This window comes from Sinocyclocheilus grahami, unplaced genomic scaffold, assembly GCF_001515645.1.
Source record: "Sinocyclocheilus grahami isolate Dianchi unplaced genomic scaffold, SAMN03320097.WGS_v1.1 scaffold802.1, whole genome shotgun sequence".
NCBI lineage: Eukaryota > Metazoa > Chordata > Actinopteri > Cypriniformes > Cyprinidae > Sinocyclocheilus > Sinocyclocheilus grahami.
Genome location: NW_015505981.1, coordinates 522,742 through 547,107, shown reverse-complemented (window position 1 = coordinate 547,107; position 24,366 = coordinate 522,742). Strand labels below are relative to the sequence as shown.

Here is a 24,366-nt window from a genome sequence, read left to right as displayed (position 1 = left end):
TGACGTGCATTATTGTGGACTCCAGAGAAAGGATTCACAAACACCAGCAACATCCTCTCAAGCGCCACAAACTCTGTTAATGAGGTGTGATGGTTTAACGGCGAAAGCTCCGGTCATAGGGGTCCAGTGGCGCACAGATTTGACAGATTTGGAGAGCCAAAGGCTACACAAAGCACAGCGCAGGTGGAGGAGATGATGGAGAAATGAGAGATCAGATGCAGAGTCCTGGCTGTGACAGCCAGAGAGAGGATCAACTATATTAGAATACTAATTCACTCATACAAATGTTTTAAAAGGACTTAAGCCATCCAGAAGGGTAGAAAGAGAGAGTTGATTTTTAATGCATTGACTTAACTAAATCTAATAGCATGGCAAGGAAATTGCTTTCTGCCTGAATAAATATTTTATGAGGCGCACTGGCAAACCTACTTCTCTTTTTTAAACATATCTGCATAATGCAATAGCTGAGACCGCAACAGCAGGTCCGCACAGGTTAAGACGGCCTTTTGTGTGTGAGGAGAAGCAATTCTAACGGTCAACAGGATTTATTGTGAGAAGATTGATGTGGGAAACCGTCTGTGTGTGTGTGTGTGTGTGTGTTTCAGCTTCAGTGAGAAACCAGCTTTGATTTCTGATACCAAATGGATGAAGAATGTATGTATGTCGTTGAATATGCATAATAGATGTATATATCATGTAACATAAAGATACTAATCCAGTAATTGAAACATGATTTCTGTCACATACATTTAGATAAGAGGCATTTTTAAATCTAATAGGGTCACAAAATTAACATTTCAACAAATCAATGAATAGTGTATACAAATTAAGAATAAATAATCACGTTTCAACATAAAAATATTTTTCAAATATTCCAGAACATAAACATTTGAACTGAAAAATAACAATTAACTGTGCATTTAACAATGAAAAGTGATCAACAGGATTTATTGTGAGAAGATTGATGTGGGAAACCGTCTGTGTGTGTGTGTGTGTGTGTGTTTCAGCTTCAGTGAGAAACCAGCTTTGATTTCTGATACCAAATGGATGAAGAATGTATGTATGTCGTTGAATATGCATAATAGATGTATATATCATGTAACATAAAGATACTAATCCAGTAATTGAAACATGATTTCTGTCACATACATTTAGATAAGAGGCATTTTTAAATCTAATAGGGTCACAAAATTAACATTTCAACAAATCAATGAATAGTGTATACAAATTAAGAATAAATAATCACGTTTCAACATAAAAATATTTTTCAAATATTCCAGAACATAAACATTTGAACTGAAAAATAACAATTAACTGTGCATTTAACAATGAAAAGTGATTTTTTTTTTACATAATTGCATATTAATTATTCTTGATTTTATATTTTTAAATGTAAAATGTATTAAAATTATTATAATTATTATTTTAATTACTACAATTGTATTTATTTATTTTTATTGAATTGTTCTTGCTTTAGTCCCTCAAGCTCAGTATCTGCACCGTATAGAAGCTTGTTTCCATCATGGGATAACAAACATTAAAAAGGTAATTGTGACTTTTTATCTCGCAATTCTGACTTTTTTTTTTGCCTCACATTTCTGAGTTTATAGCTCACAATTCTGACTTTTTCCCTTGCAATTCTGAGAAAAAAAGTCAAAGTTGTGAGTTGTACAGTACAGCCAGAATTCCGAGAAAAAGTCTGTATTCAGTCAAAATGGCAAGATAAAAGTTGGAATTGTGAGAACATTTTTTGAGTTTATATCTTGCAGTTCTGACTGAAAAAAGTCTCAATTACTTTTCTTTTGTTTACTATTATTATTTATCCCGTAGCAGAAACAGGTTTCCATAGTAACAAGAGTGTGCATGTAATCTGAGAAAACAAATTGGCTATTATTATGTAAATTATAATTGGTAATTAAATGACTTAAATCAATGCATTGATGCATTATTACTCCCTGGTGTGTGTGTGTACCTGTGATGCAAGCCTCCTCATGGCCTCCTCCTGTCTCCTCCTCATTTCTGGAGTTCCAGGGCAACTTCCTCCTCCCAGTGTACCATGGGAAGGCTGCGGCTGCGTGAGAGGGATGCCATCTCCATCTGACCACACATGAAAACAATGAATTATACTCAACCCAGGCTCAACCCGTGGCTTCGTGCACACTTTTTGTGACACTTTCAGTGAAATGTCTAGTGAGTGGAGCTAAAAGCGTGTTCAGTTTTATATGAAACTCTGGCAATGTTTTATTACTCTGGTTGTTGTACATATTGCAGCAGTTTGAAAATGAAATGTCCAGTGAGCAGCACTAAATGGTTAATCGTTTTTAATAATAACATACCATCTATACTAAACTCAACCCTAAACCTAATTGAGAGTGATAACAAAAGCAAACGTGAGATGAAAACTCATTTGCTGAGGTGGGATTTGTACTCGAGTTATTTATCACAATCACAATTGCAATGCTGTACCGGGTGCGCTACCGAGCAAGTTTACTACATCAGAAAAGCCAAACATATTGAGCTGCTTATGTGATACAAACATCAAAATATTTGTTTACAAATCATGCACTATGGTAAAAATGTGTTGAGGCCATGACATATTGTGCAAGAAATCATACAAAAATAAGTCTTCATTAATTCTGCCCCGTAATCATAATTTGTGTGAATTCCAGCTGGAAACGGCAGTGAACTAAGGGTGAGGTACGTTTTTGGAGTTTTCCAGAAATATAGACAGGGATATGTTTTAATGAGCCCATGTTGATTATATTATATTCATTATTACATTCATTATTTTTGTGATTACATTTGGTGTTGACAGAGAAAGACTGGAGCAGAAGTCAAACACTTCAGCTTTTGCCTAAATGAGCTTTAGAAAAGTTCACTGCGGCACAGAATCACCATTGGCTGACAGATAACATATGAAGTTTGGTCAGTGCACTTTGCAAAAGTCACATATACTAGTAATAAACCTTACGTTTTGGCGACGCCTGTGGGCTGTCGGAGGCGATCTGTCGCATGCGGTTGCCATGGCAGCTGAGAGCCACGAGGCGCGAGATGATGGCCGTTTTGCCGTAGCCGATGTTGCCTACCAGTACCACACCACGATTAGTGGCGCAGTGGGCAGTGCGTAGGTATGCGTCAATCTCCTGGAAGAGCCAATCACGGCCGGTAAACACAGAGTCCATGGTGATGCTGGGCACCTCGAAAAGCAGCGGCTTTAGTGCGATGTCCTGCAGTCTGTACGGAGCGAATCGCACTGGGAAAGGACAAAAAGTATCAAAAATATGAATGTGTATGAAACATATTCAGATGCACCCTCTAAAATATTACAAACACGCAGAAATAACCTAAAATGTAAACAAAAAAACTATCAAAAGACACATACGCTCACAGAAAGACACATATCTAGGGCCCTATGATTTAAGGCAGAATTGAAGAATCAATTCAAACTTTATAAAAAATAATGCAAATTTATTTTATTAGTTGTTGTATTGATATGAACTTTTTTGACTAAACACTAAACAAAAATTACTAAATTGTTAATGCTTTATTAATTAAATTAGACACTTTGTGATGATAAAATGTCATTAGGATAGAATAGTTCATTAGTTCATTATTATTACATTATTATAGTTCATCATTATTACAAATAAAAATAAATGTATATATATATATATATATATATATATATATATATGTTCATTTTATTTATTTACATTATTAATTATACATATACATTTAAGATAGATTATTTAGATTAAATAATTTATTATATTATGTGTATTTTTATATATGTAAAATATATTAATTATACATATACATTTAAGATAGATTATTTAGATTAAATAATTTATTATATTATGTGTATTTTTATATATGTAAAATATATTAATTATACATATACATTTAAGATAGATTATTTAGATTCTGTCAAACCTTTGATTCATCAAAGAATCCAGCGAAAACTAAAAGTTTTCAACAATTATAATAATATAAATTAAAATGATTTCTAAAAGATCATGTGACACTGAAGACTGGAGTAATGATTTAAAAATGCAGCCTTGCGTCACAGAAATAAATGACATTTTAAAATATGCTCAAATAGAAAACAGTTATTTTAAATTGAAATAATATTTCACAATATTACTGTTTTACTGTATTTTTGATCAAATACATGCAGCCTAGGTGAGCAGATGAGTCTTCTTTTAAAATTTTATTTTTTTTAAACTTACCGATACCAAATTTTGAATGGTAGTTTCAAAATGTACTGTTAACTGATTTTACATGATCTTGATAGAAGTTATAAATATTGGATGTTTTTGCAACTCTGTCACACTAGTCTAAAATGGACACATCACTTCAACACATTTTTTTCAAAACTTTTTAAATGTATTGTTTTTATGTTTGTGTTGCTCCATTAATTCCATTGCAATTAAATATATTTTTTAATTTTATTCATTCATTTATTTATTTAATTTTTGTGACAAAAACATGCAATGGATGTTGGGTTTGAGTTTAACTTCAAATGTTAATGACTGTCAGGAGGACGACGGTTCCTCGAGGTGCTGGTTAATATTAAGCCATATTATGAGAGTCACCTTGGCATCTTCTCTCCTGATTGCGAACCGGATGCAGTGAGATCTATTTTAATTATTCACCAGGTGAGAGCGGCACACCAGACTGTATTTTTATATAAGTAAATATAAATAATACTTTATATTATGATATATATATATTCTAATATTAATTTATATTATGTTATAATATTTTTAATGAGTTATTATTATAATTAGTATTTACAAAAATACAATTATATAATATAGGCAAGTACTATAATTACATATATATATATATATATATATATACAGACACACAAAATTATAATATAATCCCATAATGTATAACAAAAACAAAACAATAATTTAAAAATATGAAAACAATTTGGGGGAAAAACAAGCAGAAAATAAATTATGAATTAAAAAAAATATTTTATAGGGCCCCACATTTCCACACCTACCACACAACTAATTTGTCCACATCACAAAATACAGTATGATACAGTCATTCCAGAAGATCACAGGCCACTACTGCTACTCGGCTATCAAAGGGACATTTGACAGCACAGACGGGACAGAGATCAGCCTTTGTAAGATCCCACACTTACGTGACTGAGACTGCCAGGCATGACTGTTAGCGGAAGCTGAGACACACACAGACAGGCGACAGGAGAAAGAGAGAGAGCTTGCACTGAAAAAAGCACATCACTCCAAATAAAATATGCAGTGGGTGAAGACATCAGGTGAGGATGTGAGAGACAGTTAAAGAGGAAACACATCATTTCCCACAATTGTGATTACTGTCTAAGTACATTTCTGTCAAATCTGTGCATTAAAAGCACCACTTTCATGATCCAAAGATCTCAAGATCAAAAATCTACACTTTCTGAGTGGCAAATGCAAGTAAAATAAGGCTTTTTTAAATGGTGAGAGTGATAGACTGACACGACCCTGACTTCTACACTACCAGTCAAAAGTTTAGAATAATTAAGATTTAAAAAAAATGCTTTTGAAAGAGTCTCTTCTGCTCACCAAGGCATTTACTTGCATTTATTCGATTAAACGTTTTATTTATTTGATTATAAATACAGTAAAAACAGCATTATTGTGAAAAATTATTGCAATTTAAAATAACAGTTTTCTATTGTAATATACCGTAAAATGCATTTGATAGCTGTGATCAAAGCTGTATTTCCAGCATCATTCCTCCAGTCTTCAGCGTCACATGATCTTCAGAAATCACTATAATATGCTGATCTGCTGCTCAAGAAATAGTTCTTTCTTCTGCATCCGTTCAAATGTTTGGGATCAATATGATTTTGTTTTTTAAAGAAATTAATACTTTTATTCAGCAAGGACATATTAAATTGATCAAAATGATTACAATGTTACAAAAGATTTCTATTTCAAATAAATGCTGTTCTGTCAAACCTTTGATTCATCAAAGAATCCAGCGAAAACTAAAAGTTTTCAACAATTATAATAATATAAATTAAAATGATTTCTAAAAGATCATGTGACACTGAAGACTGGAGTAATAATTTAAAAATGCAGCTTTGCGTCACAGAAATAAATGACATTTTAAAATATGCTCAAATAGAAAACAGTTATTTTAAATTGAAATAATATTTCACAATATTACTGTTTTACTGTATTTTTGATCAAATACATGCAGCCTAGGTGAGCAGATGAGTCTTCTTTTAAAATTTTATTTTTTTTTAAACTTACCGATACCAAACTTTTGAATGGTAGTTTCAAAATTTACTGTTAACTGATTTTACATGATCTTGATAGAAGTTATAAATATTGGATGTTTTTGCAACTCTGTCACACTAGTCTAAAATGGACACATCACTTCAACACATTTTTTTCAAAACTTTTTAAATGTATTGTTTTTATGTTTGTGTTGCTCCATTAATTCCATTGCAATTAAATATATTTTTTTATTTTATTCATTCATTTATTTATTTAATTTTTGTGACAAAAACATGCAATGGATGTTGGGTTTGAGTTTAACTTCAAATGTTAATGGCTGTCAGGAGGACGACGGTTCCTCGAGGTGCTGGTTAATATTAAGCCATATTATGAGAGTCACCTTGGCATCTTCTCTCCTGATTGCGAACCGGATGCAGTGAGATCTATTTTAATTATTCACCAGGTGAGAGCGGCACACCAGACCAGCAGGTGTAACACCATCCAACGTCACCGAGCAAGCAGTGTGAGTGAGTGTGTGCGTGTCTGTGTGTTTGTGTGTATGTGCGTATGTGTGTGTGTGAGTTTGTGTGTGTGTGTGTGTGAGTTTGTGTGTGTGTGTGTGTGTGTGTGTGTGTGTGTGTGTGTGTGTGTGTGTGTGTGTGTGTGTGTGCGTGTGTGTCTGTGCGTATGTGTGTGAGCATCTGGGGAAACTGAGGATTTGAGGTCACGCCAAGGCCCTGGTCTCCTAATTATCTGCTGAAGATAAAGGAGGAGTCCAGATGAGTCCTCACCCAGTGGACATCAGCAGAGGCCTGTGTGAAATCACTTTCTGCTTCCTTCATCTGAGCATGTGTAGCACCACTGTTATTTTAGTATCACTGAGACACTATTATAGTTTTTATTAATATTTAACACTTGTTTTTCTTTTTTTCTTTTAAGTTAATTTTCTAGTAATTTTGATGTTTTTTTGTTTGTTTTCAGTTCATGTCTATATCGTTTTTATTCATTTTTATTTTATTTTAGTTTTATTTCAATGAACATTTATTTTATTTCACGTAACAAAACTGTGTTTTTTTATGGTTTTAGTTTAGTTAACTAAAATACCTCTGTTTGGCACTCAAAACAAAACAAAACAAGATCAAATAAAATATAATATTTAGTCTTACTAAATGTAAGATTTGTTTTTGTATTACATATAATTTAGACATTTTAGACAATTTTAACATAAACCAATACATATTTGTCAGTCATAAATAAATGACAAAAAAAGAAAAAAGAAAAAAAAACGCGATTCACAAATGAATGCCAGGCTAAATTGTGTTTGTGACATAAAAATATATTTATGAATATGATTTTCATTTGGAAATCTCATTTTATTCATTTGTGAATTTAATTCATGTTTGTGAAACTAAGATTTATTTGTGGATCTCATTCTATTTATTTGGAATTATGCAACAATTATATCTCCATACTAAACGCAGCGTCTCAGTGGACACTGACACACAGAGACAGAGAGTAGATGAGGACGCAGCCCTGCTGTCAGTCCAAACACTCACACTGCAAAGAGTCAATGAGAGAATGAAGCTGCTGATCTGTGCACGCCTTCTGACCAAATATATCTGTGAGCTGACATTCACGGACAACATCAGGCAGATGTGAATAGAAGCTAAGCAGTTGAACGTGCAGGACGAGACGTCGCTCACCTCGCAGGTCCTGCCCGGAGCGACCGGCGCCCGTGTTCTGTCGGGACATCCGCAGGGAGGTGCGCAGGGGGGCGTGTCTCTGCTCATCCAGATACGCCAGGTCCTCCAGATGTGCCGAACTGGTGGCTGATGGGACAGAAAACACGTGATGAGAGACATAAAAACACCAGGATGAAGATGAGCTCATCTGATCAGACCTAACATTCTCATTAGTATTGCTTATGCTGTTTAACAATCACTCAGAATACCCTAGCAACTGCATAGCAACACACTAGCAACCACTCAGAATGCCCTAGCAACTGCGTAGCAACACACAAGCAACCACTCAGAATGCCCTAGCAACACACTAGCAACTGCGTAGCAAAACACCAGCAATCAATCAGAGTGCCCTAGCAACTGCGCTGCACCTCACCATCCACCACTCAGAATGCCCTAGCAACTGCATAGCAAAACACTAGCAACTGCGTAGCAACACACCAGCAACCACTCAGAGTGCCCTAGCAACTGCATAGCAACCACTCAGAACACTATAGCAAATGCACAGATATGTCCTGACACCTGGCAGCCACAAAAAACACCATAGCAACTGCATAGCAACCACCCAGAACACTAAGATGAATGCATAGATACGCCTTGTCCCGTGGCAACCACATGAAAAACCATAGCAACTGCATAGCAACCACTCAGAATGATATAACAAATGCATAGATATGCCTTACTATCAGGCAAACACACAAAACACTATAGCAAAGCACACACAACCAATCAGAATACCCTAGCAACCTGCATAGCAACTGCCCAGTATCTGTAACACAGAGTTTGAGAGAGAAAGAGAGAGAGAGAGAGAGAATTTAAGAAAGCAACCCTTAGGATGTGAATGCATGTTCATTCCATAACGATGCTTACAAACAGTTTGTCACATGAAATGCATATCGTAATCTGATAAAAGCCCAGATTTACAGTATACAGTGACAGGCTGGAGATGATCACAGTCGCCCACAACAGCCTGATTAAATCCGGATCGGGAAGACAGAAGGTCTGGAGCTGCAAATGTGAACACTACACTTATCCGTAAGTCCAGGACAGCCACTTTGGTGCAAAATCTCTCCAAGCCTCTAAACTCTTGTGAAGGAACGTCTCCATTTGGGTCCTAGCATGAGCGTGTTGTGAAACCAAAAATCTCTCTTTGTCATACTCGTGTCAGTCTAGTTCTGCTCTGACTGGACTGAATGTGTGAATGTGCATGAGAACTGGAAATGACTGGGAAGCATGGGAAGTGAGCTGGGCAGGAATGCTTCTGTATATGGGATGAGCGCAGCAGCTGGGAATTTTGGGGAGGGGTTGGATTGGAGTCAGAGTGGCTGACAGAAAGATCCTGCCAGCCAGCCAGTCAGGATGGGATTTGTGCGAATTGGAGCTGGGGGGTTCTCGCCAATGTTACTAGCAATTAGGGTGCTTTCACACCTGGCCCCTTGTTTCGGAACCTGGCGCGTTTCCCCCCTTAGCTCGGTTCGTTTGGGCATATGTGAACACGGCAGTCGTGCCCGGATCTGCAGCAAAACAATCGGTCCGAGATCGCCTGAACGAGGTGGTCTCGGCTCGATTTAAAACTAACCCTGGAGCGGTTTGGTTGTAGTAAAAAAGCAATCCGATCTAACGGACCACCGAACCAGGCTATATCACAATGTATAATGGGTAATTACATAAGTTCCGTGAAAAGCATTAGCTTTGTTGTTTTGCTAATACTTCAAAATGAACCTGTGAATGTCTGTGGGTGAGCACGTCTTCGCCATTCAAAATAAAAAAGCGCACTTTTTCATTTTATAATGCTGTCTTATTGCTCTTCTTCCTAGTATGTGCATTTTTTTTTATGTTTTCCCGATGAATCCTGGACTCCTGCTCAAAATGAATTAATATAAGGACAGCTAAAAAAAATAAAAATAAACAATAAGCCCGCGAAGCTGTTGTCGTTCCATCCTGACGAATGACATGCGTGACAGCTGGTGGAATCCCGGAAAATAAACCGTGGAACTTTGACCAATGAGAGAACAGTTTACTCACACGTGACTTGCATTAACAAATTTGGTCCATTTAGAAACTTTGCTGTGTGAAAGCAAACCGCACCAAGAATAAAAAGCAACATTGTAATAATTTTAATCCCTGTTTCGGAACAAAGCAATCGATCTACAGGTGTGAAAGCACCCTTAGTGAAACCATTTAACAAGGTAATTATTTGGTCTTAAAAACAGTAAATTAAATAAATAAACAAATACATTTTTCACAATAAATAATGTTTCTATGAAAGCCTATTTCTGCCACAAAAAAATAAAAGTAAAAAAGATAATTACGACTTTTTATCTCACAATTCTGTTTTTTTTTCTTACAATTCAGAGAAAAAAATTGATACCAGAATTGGTAAATATTAACGCAGAATCCTATTTTTGCTTTGCTTTGCATTTTGGTTTACAACTTTTTGGTTTACATCTCAATTCTGACTTTGTTTTTCTCTGAATTTTGTGTTTACATCTTGCAATTCTGTTTTTTGTTTCACCATGGAATAATAAATAAGTTTATATCTAGTTACAAACTCGCAATTGCGAGTTAACATCTTGCAGTTCTGAGTTCATATCTGAGAAAATGCTTTGAAAATATTCTGAGTTCTGAGAAAATGCTTTTTTTCCTTTTTTTTTTTTGCATTAACTAACAATGCGCAATACGTTTGTTACAGTATTTATACATTTTTGTTAATGTTAGCTAATAAAAATACAACTGTTCATTTTTAGTCCATGTCAGCTCAGGTCCATTAACTGACATTAACAGATACATTCAAGGAATTGATTGTATAATTAAAATAAAATAAAAAATAGTAAAATAAAAACACTGTTAAAGTACCAAATATGATGGGAGTGTTAACATGAAAACCAGTGGCGTTTGGCATTACTGATATCCAGTGTGTGGAGTATCCACTTTTTGGTTTACATCTCAATTCTGACTTTGTTTTTCTCTGAATTTTGTGTTTACATCTTGCAATTCTGTTTTTTGTTTCACCATGGAATAATAAATAAGTTTATATCTAGTTACAAACTCGCAATTGCGAGTTAACATCTTGCAGTTCTGAGTTCATATCTGAGAAAATGCTTTGAAAATATTCTGAGTTCTGAGAAAATGCTTTTTTTCCTTTTTTTTTTTTGCATTAACTAACAATGCGCAATACGTTTGTTACAGTATTTATACATTTTTGTTAATGTTAGCTAATAAAAATACAACTGTTCATTTTTAGTCCATGTCAGCTCAGGTCTATTAACTGACATTAATAGATACATTCAAGGAATTGATTGTAAAATTTAAATAAAATAAAAAATGGTAAAATAAAAACACTGTTAAAGTACCAAATATGATGGAGTGTTAACATGAAAACCAGTGGCGTTTGGCATTACTGATATCCAGTGTGTGGAGTATCCAACCATAAGGGGAGTACAAAATGATCAAGTCAAGTATTATCAAGTATTATTGTTGTCATTATTAATCACAAATTCATCGTATAATGATGAAATAATCATAGTCACCACTGTAGCTCAACTGAGAGCACAACTGTAATTTTCTGTGAGAGACTTTTGTAGTTTTTTGATAGGCTTTGAAGAACCTTTTGAAGCACCTTTATTTTTAAGAGTGTAAGGGGAGTACAAAATGATCAAGTCAAGTATTATCAAGTATTATTGTTGTCATTATTAATCACAAATTCATTGTATAATGATTAAATAATCATAGTCACCACTGTAGCTCAACTGAGAGCACAACTGTAATTTTCTGTGAGAGACTTTTGTAGTTTTTTGATAGGCCGTTTGTGTTATTTTCAGTTCGATTGCTTTAGACAGGAACGACATATCCACAGAGCTCAAGGATTCTTCTCAGAATGGCTTTGTGTGAATGGATGTCTCATTGTAAGTGCATCAGATGAAATAGAAAGGGTACTCTGCAAAAATAAAAAAGTAATCACGTTGAAATTGATTTTGGGTGTGCTTGTGTGTGCTATCATGTGTGCTTGTGTGTATATGACAAGACATCCTTGTCCTGAGATAATACTTTTAAAATTGAGTTTGAGTGTGTGAAAACGAGTGTCACAGGTGCATCTTATACCAAGAAACCGCAGGTGGACGAATCTGAGGTTCTGCTTGCAATGAGACTGGAAAACAAGCAATTACAGCCGCTTTCGAATAGAATTAAAGATATTCTGTTCTCACGAGGACCTTCCAATGCATTAAAATCGAGTTCTGAAAATTGAGTCAGGCTGAGCTGCCCTTATTGGACCAGTTAGAGTCTTGTAACGGAAATACAAATGCAACAGAAATGATTCCAACCAAGCAGCACAGCCTGACTTCGTTTAGCCCGAGTTAAAGGGGTAATTCAAACAAAAATGAAGGTTCTGTCACCACTTAATCACCTTCATGTTATTCCCGACCTGTGTGACTTTCTTTCTTCCATGGAACACAAAAGAAAACGTCTCTTATCGCTCGTCTGCTCATCTCTATAGACCTCGTGCGTCAGAGAAACAAGCGCACAGCCATCTTTAGAATTTTGTCTTTGAACTTCATTTTTTAACTATAACTGTTGAAGAGTAATTAAACGGTGAAGTGGATTTACTTAATGTAGAGTTAACAAAAGTTATCATGTGAATCTTCTGAAAAGGGGCAGGGCTACATAAGGTACATGGGAACATGGGCAGTCCATAAATACAGTCAAATAAAATATCATGATATAGATGATAGATAAATAAATAAAAAAACAAACAACACATTGTGCCTTGGCAACTTACTGAAATAAGGTTAATTTGAAGTACATTTTTAATTTGCATGTAAACATAAATAGTAATATTTAAAAAGAACAAAAACTAAGAAAAAAATACAAATGCACAAAAGAAAATGACTCAAATCTAAACTAAAATTGGCATGAAAACTGGAATTATTATTATATATTATTTAAAATATTTATTAAAAGCAAAAAAATTATTTTATTAGAAAAATTATAATAGTGAATAATAGTGCTAAAATAACAAAACGTAGTCAGTGCAAATCATATGCTATTATGAAAGTCTTCTGAAGCTGCTTTGGTTTGATTACAAAAACAGTCAAATCAGTAATACTGTGAAATATTATTGCAATATAATATAATTGTTATCTATCTTAATATATAGTAAAATGTAATTTATTTCTGTGATGCGCCGCTGTATTTTCAGCATCATTACTCCAGTCTCACATGATCTTCAGAAATCAGTATAATATGCTGATTTGCTGCTCAAGAAACATTTCTGATTATTATCAATGTTGACAACAGTTCTGCTGCTTCATATTTTTGTGAATTTTTTTTCAGGATTCTTTGACGAACAGAAAGTTCAAAAGAACAGCATTTATTTGAAAAAAAAAATTTTTTTGGTAACATTTCAAATGTACTATCACTTTTGATCACTTTAATACATACTTGCTGAATAAAAGTATTCATTCCTGTAAAAATCAGACAGTTAGCTCTCACATGGCTTTCAGAAGATTTGGAATAAAGTGCAAATAAAGTCATTTTTGAGCTCAACAGCCCCAGTCCCCATTCTCTGTCACCAGCCTGGACATTCTGCTAAACATCTTCTTTTTTGTTTCCCAGGCGACAGGGTTTGTAGTGATATGAGGGAGAGTAAATGATGCCAGTATTTTTATTTTTACCTGAACTATCCCTTTAAGCTCAGGTTTTATTGTGTTACGTCACTCCTCCATCCCTATTCTTCCTTTCCATTCTCTTCTAGAAACCTCTAATTAGGACGTTTACATGTCTTCAGTATCTCTCCTTTCAGCTACACACAACACAATACATCTACAACATTACATAATCTACAATCTGCACTCCTCCGGTTCCATTCACACCTCCTCAACTCCCTGGTTTCTCCGCCGGTCTCTGTGCGGATGAGAATCTGACGGTGAGCTCTGGGGGTTTGAGCTGGTTAAAGCTTGCAGCTTTGATCTCCTCCACCACCGGAGCTCAGCCAATCAGCAGCCGGCATTCTCCTCTCCTTTCATCTTATCTCCATCTCTCTCGTTCCACTTCTCACCCATAATCCCTTACCTTGCCATTATCATCACACTTTTTTTCTTTCATCCCCCTTTTCTTTCTCTTTCCTCCCTTTTATTCATTTGGGTTTATAGTGAGTATTTCTCGCTCTCCTTTTCACTGAGATTATTACTTACCTCAGTACATTATTTATATCGTTGCCCTTTCATCGTTCTTTTTTTATAGGCTTTCATTTTTTCTTCCTACACATCTCTCCTTCGGACGAGATTTGTTTTCTAAGCGATGTTTGAGTTACGAGCGACGACTACATGTACTGATACAGATGATCTCCGTACACTGCAAAAAATGATTTTCTTAGTATTTTTGTCTTGTACAACTATTTAATCAAGACACATTTACTTGAGAAGCAAAATGACTTAAAGGAATAGTTCATCCACAAATGAAAATTTGCTGAAAATGTACTCGCCCACAGCCCATCCAAGTTGTAGATTAGTTTGTTTCTTCATGGGAACAGATATGGAGAAATGTAGCATTGCATCAGTGTCTCAGCAATGGATGCTCTGCAGTGAATGGGTGCCGTCAGAATGAGAGTCCAAACAGCTGATAAAAACATCAGAATAATCCACAAGTAATCCACACCACTCCAGTCCATCAGTTAACATCTTGTGAAGCGAAAAGCTGTGTTTGTAAGAAACAAATCCATCATTAAGATGTTATTAACTACAAACCGTTGCTTCTGGCTAAGATATAAATCCATAATCCATAATAATGCTTCATCCAGAGAAAAAGTCCATACTCTGTTGTCTCTCACATCAAAAGCCACCCACATATTTGATTAGAGCCTGTTTTGGCTTGCTTGATCTGTGCATATTTCTCTCCTGATACAGACATTATGGATAAAGGACTGAAGCAATGATTTAAAGTTAAAACAACTTTTGTCTTCTCCAGATGTTAACTGATGGACTGGAGTGGTGTGGATTACTTGTGGATTATTGTGATGTTTTTATCAGCTGTTTGGACTCTCATTCTGACGGCACCCATTCACTGCAGAGGGTGAACTATTTCTTAAATAAATGTTTGAAAAATTAACCAAGTTTATGCTTAAAACAAGACTAAATACCTGCCAGTGGAGTAAGAAAAATGAACTTGTTTCCTCTTGGAATAAAGTTTATTTTTCTTATCCCACTGACAAGATCATTTTTATTGTTCACACATTTTCAATAAACAAGACTTTTTTTTTTCTTAAGTCGATTTTGTTATGTTTAGATATTTGTATTGCAAATCAAGACTTTTCAATTACTGAGGAAAAACATTTAGCAGATTTTATATCTAATGGATTTGGGAAAGTCATGTGATCACAAAACCATTTTGAGAAATCGGTGAATGCTCTAATATTGACTTCTTTCTCTTGTTATGCTTGATGGGTTTCAAGCAGACAGCAACTTTGAAAAAAAAATAGGTCTAAATATGGGTTGTAAGGTGCAGCTTTGCATATTCAGCAAAAGTGCAAATAAATGAAAAGATAAAATATTACATTGCATCTGCAGCTTTTCCAAACTGTTAGCAATTTGCTCTGCAATTTTTAACCATGGTCATCTGACAAAAACACATGTTCGATTCAGACCGGACTAAAATCACAAAGCGATTTCCTCAGGAAAATCTAGTTCCATCCAAACAGGGCTTTAATCTCTGCTTTCTCTTACTAATGGTGTCTCAGTCTCACATCGCTCAGCTCTCTTCTCGGGGCCGATGGGACTCTACAAACACACATTAGTATTACTTTAGACACTATAAGGTTACGTTAAGCCCTGCGTTACTACAGACTTAGCATTGAAAAGACATTCAGACGGCCACTGTGGAGATTTGCCTCATTGTGATTCTGACTGACTGATGTAAAAGACACGTTACGATACATGTTTAATGAGTACATCTGCTCCCACGATCCCGACCGGCACTGCCTGCACTGAATAAACAATCAGCGCTGTCTGTGACCTCGACAAACTAATGTGCTGAATAAACTTCCACGATTCTGAAACGACTCACTACAAACCTGGATGGCTTTCTTTTTTTCAATGGACATAATAGGTGAATTTTTTAAGAATATCCTGGCCATTCTTTTCCATATAGTGAAAGTGAATGGTGACTGGAGCTGTCAAGCTCGAAAATTGATTACAAAACGTGAAAACATCTTAAAAAATAATCCAGGAGACTCATGCGCTACATTCCAAGACTTATGAAGCCATGTGATGACTTGACTGACAGTTTTTCTCTGCTGTGGTTCACATGTCAAATATGGTGGTTGTAATATGGTTTAATCTCAAGAACCAATGGCATTTGGTCTCAAGTGTTGCTGACACGTCATTTTCAAGTTCATATGACTTTTGTAATGCATTTTTCAGAGATTCCGAATATATTGATGAATGTGAATAATCACTTCGCATATGGTGTTTAGAGGTCTTGCAAACATACCACCAAGTCATATTGACCACCTTTATGGTAATTATAAGGTGAATTTTGGTCATGTTGGAGCTTGACAACCCCAGTTTCCATTGACGTTTTTATTATATGGAAAGAACAGCCAGGTTGTTCACAAATTCAGCTTAAGTGTTTTGCACAGAACAGTTCAGGTTATTTGGGTTTGAACTTTAACTGTAGATATTTTAGCATTACATAAGAAAAAAAAAGATCTTTATATCATGTAGATCAACAGTTTACTTTCCAGACTCTTCTAAACACATTAGGGCTACTAAAATAAGTCATCAACAAAAACAATAGACTATAATTATTTGTAAGAAATACCACATTGATAATTAATATTAATGTTTGAAATGCAACCTATAAAGCTGTTTTTCAGTGGAGGGGAACATTAATAATTGTGCATACTGACTTTGTTTACTTCTCGAATAAATTCATAAGCCTTGGAATATACTGCATAAGTCATGCTGACAACCCTAGTAATGACTGTGAATAATGACTTTGTCCACTTCTTGTACGACTTCATAACTTGTACCACCAAGTCATATGGATCACCTTTATGCTAATTTTAATGTGCTTTTTGTCATTTTGGAGCTTGACAACCTTAGTCTTCATTTGATTTATTATATGGAAAAAGCAGCCATAATATTCTTCAAAAATTCACCTTATGAAGTTCCAAGTAACAAAGGTCCTGACGATGAGCAAATAATGACAGAATTGTCATTTGTGTGTTAACTTCATTCTGTAGATATTCATCAAAGAAAAAAATCATCTTTAGATCACACAGTATATTTTCCAGACCGATCTACACCGCTTGCCGCAGTCAGATTTGCAATATGATTAATGCCGCTGTCAGATTTGTATGGTTTCTCAGAGCACTGCATCATTCCTGATCACAAGCGTGAATACCAGCCGTTTTCTCAATTAAGAAATAATCTTTTATATCACTTGCCCTTTTGAGAGTCACTTTCCTTCGAGATAACCATAACTCATTGCTCTCTCTCTCTCTCCTAAAAACGGGTCTTCTCATAAATACAACAATGCTGATTACTTGGACACTAACACAATCAGCCAGCAATGAAGAGGCGCTGCGTTGCATAAGAGACATAACAACATCATCAGACAGATTTAGCTTTTACTTCAGGGAGAGCTATTCCACAAGGCTCATCATTATTGCCGCTATTAGACGCCTCTTATCTCCTGTTAACGCCGCCCCAGCAGTGCAGAGCTAAAGTATATAGTCCACGACCCGGGCTGATTCTGTCACTAACTGCAGTTTGATGGCTCTGAGTGGCTGTATGATTGAGCTGAGCTGCAATTGCACTGAAGAGTGAGGTCGCTCTGAGCTGTACTGGTGTGACCCGACTGAACACTGGAGAGACACCAGGGTCACGCGCCATTCAGAACCCAATCAAGAATGCCTTTTAAGTTCCTTTTGAATTGAATTTTGAATATAAGGAAGCTGACTTAAAATAGAATGACATTTAAAGAAACATTTAATTTTTCAGTACAAATTATGATAAATGTGATTATATATACAACATATAATAACAACCTATTTAAAGCAACAACAAAAACGATATATATGTATAATTAAATATTCATAAAATATGTAAATATGTACAATTTTATAGGTTGTATTTTAAACACTTATTTATAATTTATTATAAATGTTTTAGTACTTGTTTAGTACTTGATAGATAGATAGATAGATAGATAGATTTATTATTTAGTATAGTATTTATGATAGATAGATAGATAGATAGATAGATAGATAGATAGATAGATAGATAGATAGATAGATAGATAGATAGATAGATAGATAGATAGATAGATAGATAGATAGATAGATAGATAGATAGATAATTATAATAAATTATAAATAAATGTTTGAAATGCAACCTAAATAATGAAATATTCATTAAATTAGTAATATCAATTTAATGAATATTATTCAGTTTTATGTATTTCATTACATTTAATAAATGAACTCTCACTGACCCAAGCAAACTTACAAGATGAAACCCTTGACACCTGTTCTTGTGTATTTTGTTATTGTTGTGACTGTTGCATTTCCTTTCATTCCAATTCAACATCCTGTGGTTTGTGGTCAATTCGATTCAAACTCCAAAAGTCATGAACTGTAACACAGTCAATTCTTATATTCTGAATGTTGCCCAACCCTGTAAGACATGTTTTAGTAATCAACATGACGTCCAAACATCTTTTGTTGGATGTTTGGGATTTTTTCCACAGGAAGCTGTTCCCCAAGCAGCGGGATTGTTATGTGCATCGAGTGGCACAACAGGAAATCACAATCCCGACTGATAAAGAGATGGAGAGAACAACGGCACACAAACGTCCAAAATCAGAGGAGGCGGGGCTTCAGACTCACCTGCCACTGAGTTAGGGCGGGGCATGAGGTAGAGGGGGGTGGGGTGAGAGGAATAGTGGGCGGAGCTGGTCTCAGGGATCTTGTTGAGGCTGTAGGTGGAGGCGGCCATGTTTTCGTCCACGCGATACAGGCTGGAGTCCAGAGTGGATCTGTGAGAGTGCCAGAGCTTCAGGCTGCTGCCTCGAGAGCCGTCGCCATGTTTCCCGCTCCTGTCCATTGGCTCCGAGTAACTGGTGAGGGTGGCTGGGAAAAGAGGCAGGATGAAGGAGAGAAGACACATCAGCTGGAATAAATTTCAAAGCAAAATTTTCGAGCAAAATTGTGACAAGAAAATTCTGTTAGAAAGGGTAATTTCCCCAGAGGACTGAGTGGAGCTGCGTTTGAATACTGTATGAAAAGTGATTGCATCATTTAAGCTCTTGCAGTTTTGCGAGTATCATTTGGCTTGATTTTCAGTGCATTCTCTTCAGATATGCGTGATAAACGCAGAGCTTTAGAGCCTTAAAAATATCGTTACATCTAAAGACTTATTTTACACCACTAGTTGCATAAGTGGAACTGCAACTTGTTTGTTTCAATGAAATTAGATTTTTGTTTTCAGAAAAGAAGTGCATTATACGTACTCATTTCTATGCATTCATTTTTCAGTGTGAAAACATGAATTGCACTACTAATATTATGAAACAGAGCTGAAAAGTGCAGCATTATGTGAAATGGGACACAGTTAGTGTAAGTGGAGGTATGAATAAAACATGGCTTAATATTGGTGCATTCAAGTCATGTTAGAAAGATCGTATTTACGAGTTGAACACACTTAAACGTCACCACAAAGTCGTAATTATGAGAGGGAGACTAAAACTTTGTTTAAGCCCAGATTTTTCGAGTTTGGAGAGTGTCAGTGAGAAAAGATGTTTGGAAGCAATGGATGCAGCATCTGTATTGATGGTAAATTTGTTGAAATAAAATTATCAAATCTAAATCTAAATATATTTATTAAATCTTCAATGTACTATAAAACTAATCTAAGTTGCATGCACAAAATACAATGTCAAATTATGATAGAATATATTCAATTTACAATTAACATACTCAGAAAAAAAAAGTAAATAAAAAAATTAAACATAAAAAGCAAAAACATATTCATCATTGTGTAGAAGCAGAGTTTAAAAATCTTGCTGATTTTTATTTATTTATTTAATTTTTTTGTCGAAAAGATATCACCATCTTGCTCTGAGCAGAGTGACTTGAACTCACTTGACGTTGTAATTATGACTTCCCAACTCATAAATATGAACTTCCCAGGAGGAATTAAACACACCATACGGCAGCTCCGGGAACAGAACTCCCGCCTTTCAGTCAAAAGAGCCAATCGGCTTTTAGAAAAGGCATCTGATTTTTATTCTAGCACATAGACCAGTCAGTATTAGCTGTACCAGTCTGAAAATATTCAGGTTTTATTTTGATTTTAAAAGCAAGCCTATTGCTTTTATGAAATAAATAGCTGGCCGGGTGAATTACCAAGACGGACAAAGAGTAACCTGACATTCTGAAAGGAGAATGGAGTGTCTGGGAAACCTAATGTACATTCACTATTAAAAAAGTTCCACCTACTTCAACTTCAAAACTTAAGTTCAGTTGCTGCCTTATTTAAAGTATAATCGAATTGGCTGTACAAGTCATTTCAACTTAAATTATATTAAACTGACTTAAAAGCTGAGTTAAATCATGTATAACTAAAAAAGGGAAATTATTTTGATGTTAAATTAAAGGAAAAACATTCTACCATGACTTACTGATCACAATTTCTTACAATGTTCACAACAGAAAATGCTACACATTTAAGTCAATAAACTTTGCACAAAAATTAATATATATTGGAAGAAATTAATGATTTTAGCCAACAAGAAAGCATCAAATTGATCAAAAGTGACAGTAAAAACATTTTATGTCACTAAAACCAAGTAAATGCTGTTCTTTTGAACTTTCTATTCATCAAATAATCCTGAAAAAAAAGTTTCCACACAGCTTAACTATTTTCAATGTTAATAATTAGAAATGTTTCTTGATCAGCAAATGAGCATATCAGAATGATTTCTGAAGAATCATGTGACACTGAAGACTGGAGTAATGATCCTGGAAATTCAGCTTTGATCACAGAAATAAATTATATTTTAATTAAAGGGGTCATATGATGTGATTTCATTTTTTCCTTTCTCTTTGGAGTGTTCCAAGCTCTTGGTGCATAAAGAAGATCTGTAAATTTGCAAAGACTAAAGTCTCAAATCCAAAGAGATATTCTTTATAAAAGTTCAGAGTCAGCCACGCCTACCTAAAACGGCTCTAACAAGCCCCCACATACCTACATCACTATGTGGAAATATTAGCATAATGCCGCCCAAATGTTCACGCAAAGAAAGATGGCGTAACTTTTATTCTCGCTGTAGTATTGTTGCTGCCGCCATGTCGTGAAGGCGCTGTGTGCTTCGTTGTGAAAGCGAAACTACTTTGTTTGGTCTTCCAAAAGAGGACGATATCCGCTTCGTCATGCCTGGAGCTCATCCGTGCTGGCCGCTGAGGGAATACATCAACTTCATGCTGTTGATCACCGGCACATTTTATGGAGGACTGTTTACTGATCCTGGGAGAGTAACGTTAGACTAAAATGCCGGCAGTTCTGACTCACGTAAGTACGTTTTCATTTATCATTTGCCACTGATGATTCAAACGCGAGTTTTGGGCAGTGTGGAGTAGCACTTGTTGTTTGTCATTTCTCTGATCACAAATGCAGACAGGGTTTTATGTTTACGCGGCGCAATGCAACGCAACGCAACGCAACACGTAAAAAAGACAGTATAAGTCAATATAATCAGTAATTATGTCCTCACTGGATGCAACAAATGCCTCGTTTGTAATGGGTTTTAATATTTTTGTCTCGTCACTCCAGCCGGGACACGGCATCAACAGTATGTGAGGGGCGTAACATTAACGTCTCACGCTTGAGGTATTCGACCAATCACAACGCACTGGATAGCTGGCCAATCACAGCACACCTCGCTTTTTCAGACCGATGAGTTTTGTAAAAATCGACGCGTTTCAGAAAGGCGGGGCATAGAGGAGAAACAATAATGTGCAGTATGTGGAAAATAATGTGTTTTTTTTACTTTAAACTGCATAAACACATTTCATTACACCAAATACACAAAATAATGTTCTTTTTAGCAGCATCATATGACCCCTTTAATTATAAAAGGGACATTGGATGCAAAATTCACTTTTAACATGGTGTTTGCATATAAATGTGTCTTAGTGTGCAACCAGCCTACAATGATAAAAATCCATTCACTCCATTTTAATCCCCACAAAACCTAAACAATCTCAATTATCAAGCGGTTTTGATTTTCTGAGCAGTATGACATCATAGTGCTCAAGCCCCGCCCACGGCCGCTGACGGACTGTCCCGTATTAGCATATCTCCGGTCACTGTGAACAGAGCTGTTCTTGACAAGGTAAAAGGGTGTTGTTTTACACGACCATTGAGGAATTTTAACCAAAGTATGTTACAGACATTTCAAGAAGACCTTAAAGAATCACACCAAATTTTGGAAAATAGGCATCCGATGTCCACTTTAAAATATATTAAAATAGAAAACAGTTTTTTTAAATAGTACATATGTACTATAGTACAAATAGTACATATTACACACAATATTACTGTTTTTACTGTATTTTTGATCAAATAAATGCCACTTTTGAAAACCAATCTTACCGACCCCAAATGTCAGTCACTCACCAATAATGCCGCTGTCTCTGCTCTCCAGGGTGGATGTGGGGCTGGTGACGGCCTGTCCAGGAGCAGCAGAAGGAAGAGTGGAGCATGGACTGCAGGCAGGAGGCGAGGCGGTGCTGCTGGTGAGGGTGGAACACGGACTCATCCTCCCACTCACTCCTAAACCCTGCACACAAAGCCTTTGCTCTCAGAGTCGCAGCTTGTGTTTGCAGTTGACCAATTAATCTCTATCAGCTCTGGAAGTCTACAGCTGGCAGCAGGAAGTCCTCTCTCTCGGCTCCTGATGGGACGGCGGTGGCACTCCGTGACAGGCTGAGCCAGTGTCGGTTCGGGTTAGGTGGGTGCTGAGGCCCCAGGCAGGCCATAATGAAGCATGGCACGGCTAATCTGCCCACTACCACGATTAACATCAAACATCACAACAGGCAAAGCACCTTGCCTTAAAACATTCACAACCACTTAAGGTCAGAGTGACAAGTCCATACACACACACACTCACACTCACACTCACACACACACACACACACACACACACACACACACACACACACACACACACACACACACACACTCACTCACACACACACACACACACACGCTCTCTCTGTAGTTATGTAACACTATACTCCTGTTCAGGTGCGTAGATTACGCGGGAGATGCGGGGGACATGTCCCCCCCACTTTTAATATTCACTTAAAGTGTGTTCGCATAGAGGTTTTCAAGAGCTGGTGAGAATAAATATAGATTTTAAATTCAAAGAGACAGTATAGTCTGTGCATGATCTGATGTTTTATTCAGACCCAGATTAAGGCGAGATGAACATCACGGAGCGCTCTGCACTCCGTGCAGAGTATGTTTCATTCACACTCGAAGCTGGAGGGCGCTCTCACGCAGAAAGTCGTATGAGGAAATGGACAAAAGCGTTCAGCTATCACTGTATGAGAAGTTTTTTTTCACAGAAAAACTGAAACGTTTGGAAACATGAAGACATTAAAGGTATGATTGCGACAATACACAATATATGGTTTATTTGTGTTTGTCAAGTCATCTCCAGGTAATAAATAAAGTATATGAACAATGCAGTGCTAACTGACATAGCATTTATTACAGTATAAAAACTATTCTGCCTTATGTGATAAAAAAGTATTTGTAGTATATAAAAAAAATCATTATTATTGGTTATTGTCCAGCAGTTATCTGATTTCTAAGCCAATTAAAAGCTAGAAATGAGAGAAAAATTAAAGTTGACTATACACTAGTCAAAAGTTTTTGAACAGTAAGATTGTTCATGTTTTTTAAAGAAGTCTCTTCTGTTCACCAAGCCTACATTTATTTGATCCAAAGTACAGCAAAACAGTACAATTTTGAAATATTTTGCTAGGCTATTTAAAATAACTTTTCTATTTGAATATATTTTAAAATGTAATTTATTGTGATTTCAAAGCTGAATATTTAGCATAATTACTCCAGTCACACGATCCTTCAGAAATCATTCTGATATTCTGATTTGCTGCTCAAAAAACATTTATTATTATTATGATGTTGAAAACAGATGAGTATAATTTTTTCAGGTTTCTTTGATGAATAGAAAGTCCAGAAGAACCGCATTTATCTGAAATAGAAATATTTTGTAACATTATAAATGTCTTTATCATCCCTTTTGATCAATTTAAAGCATCCTTGCTAAATAAAAGTGTTGATTTCTAT

General features: G+C 35.7%; 1 protein-coding gene across 1 annotated transcript in view; it reads right to left on the bottom strand.

The window, feature by feature from the left end:
* tanc2b (tetratricopeptide repeat, ankyrin repeat and coiled-coil containing 2b) overlaps positions 1 to 24,366 on the bottom strand; it is a 139,240-nt gene that overhangs the window by 18,726 nt on the left and 96,148 nt on the right. The window contains exons 6-11 of the mRNA XM_016246591.1: positions 22,663 to 22,825; positions 18,873 to 19,115; positions 7,952 to 8,077; positions 5,162 to 5,197; positions 2,972 to 3,253; positions 1,973 to 2,097 (exon numbers count right to left, since the gene is read on the bottom strand). Of these exons, the coding sequence (XP_016102077.1) occupies positions 1,973 to 2,097; positions 2,972 to 3,253; positions 5,162 to 5,197; positions 7,952 to 8,077; positions 18,873 to 19,115; positions 22,663 to 22,825 (975 nt within the window). The remainder of the gene's footprint in view (positions 1 to 1,972; positions 2,098 to 2,971; positions 3,254 to 5,161; positions 5,198 to 7,951; positions 8,078 to 18,872; positions 19,116 to 22,662; positions 22,826 to 24,366) is intronic.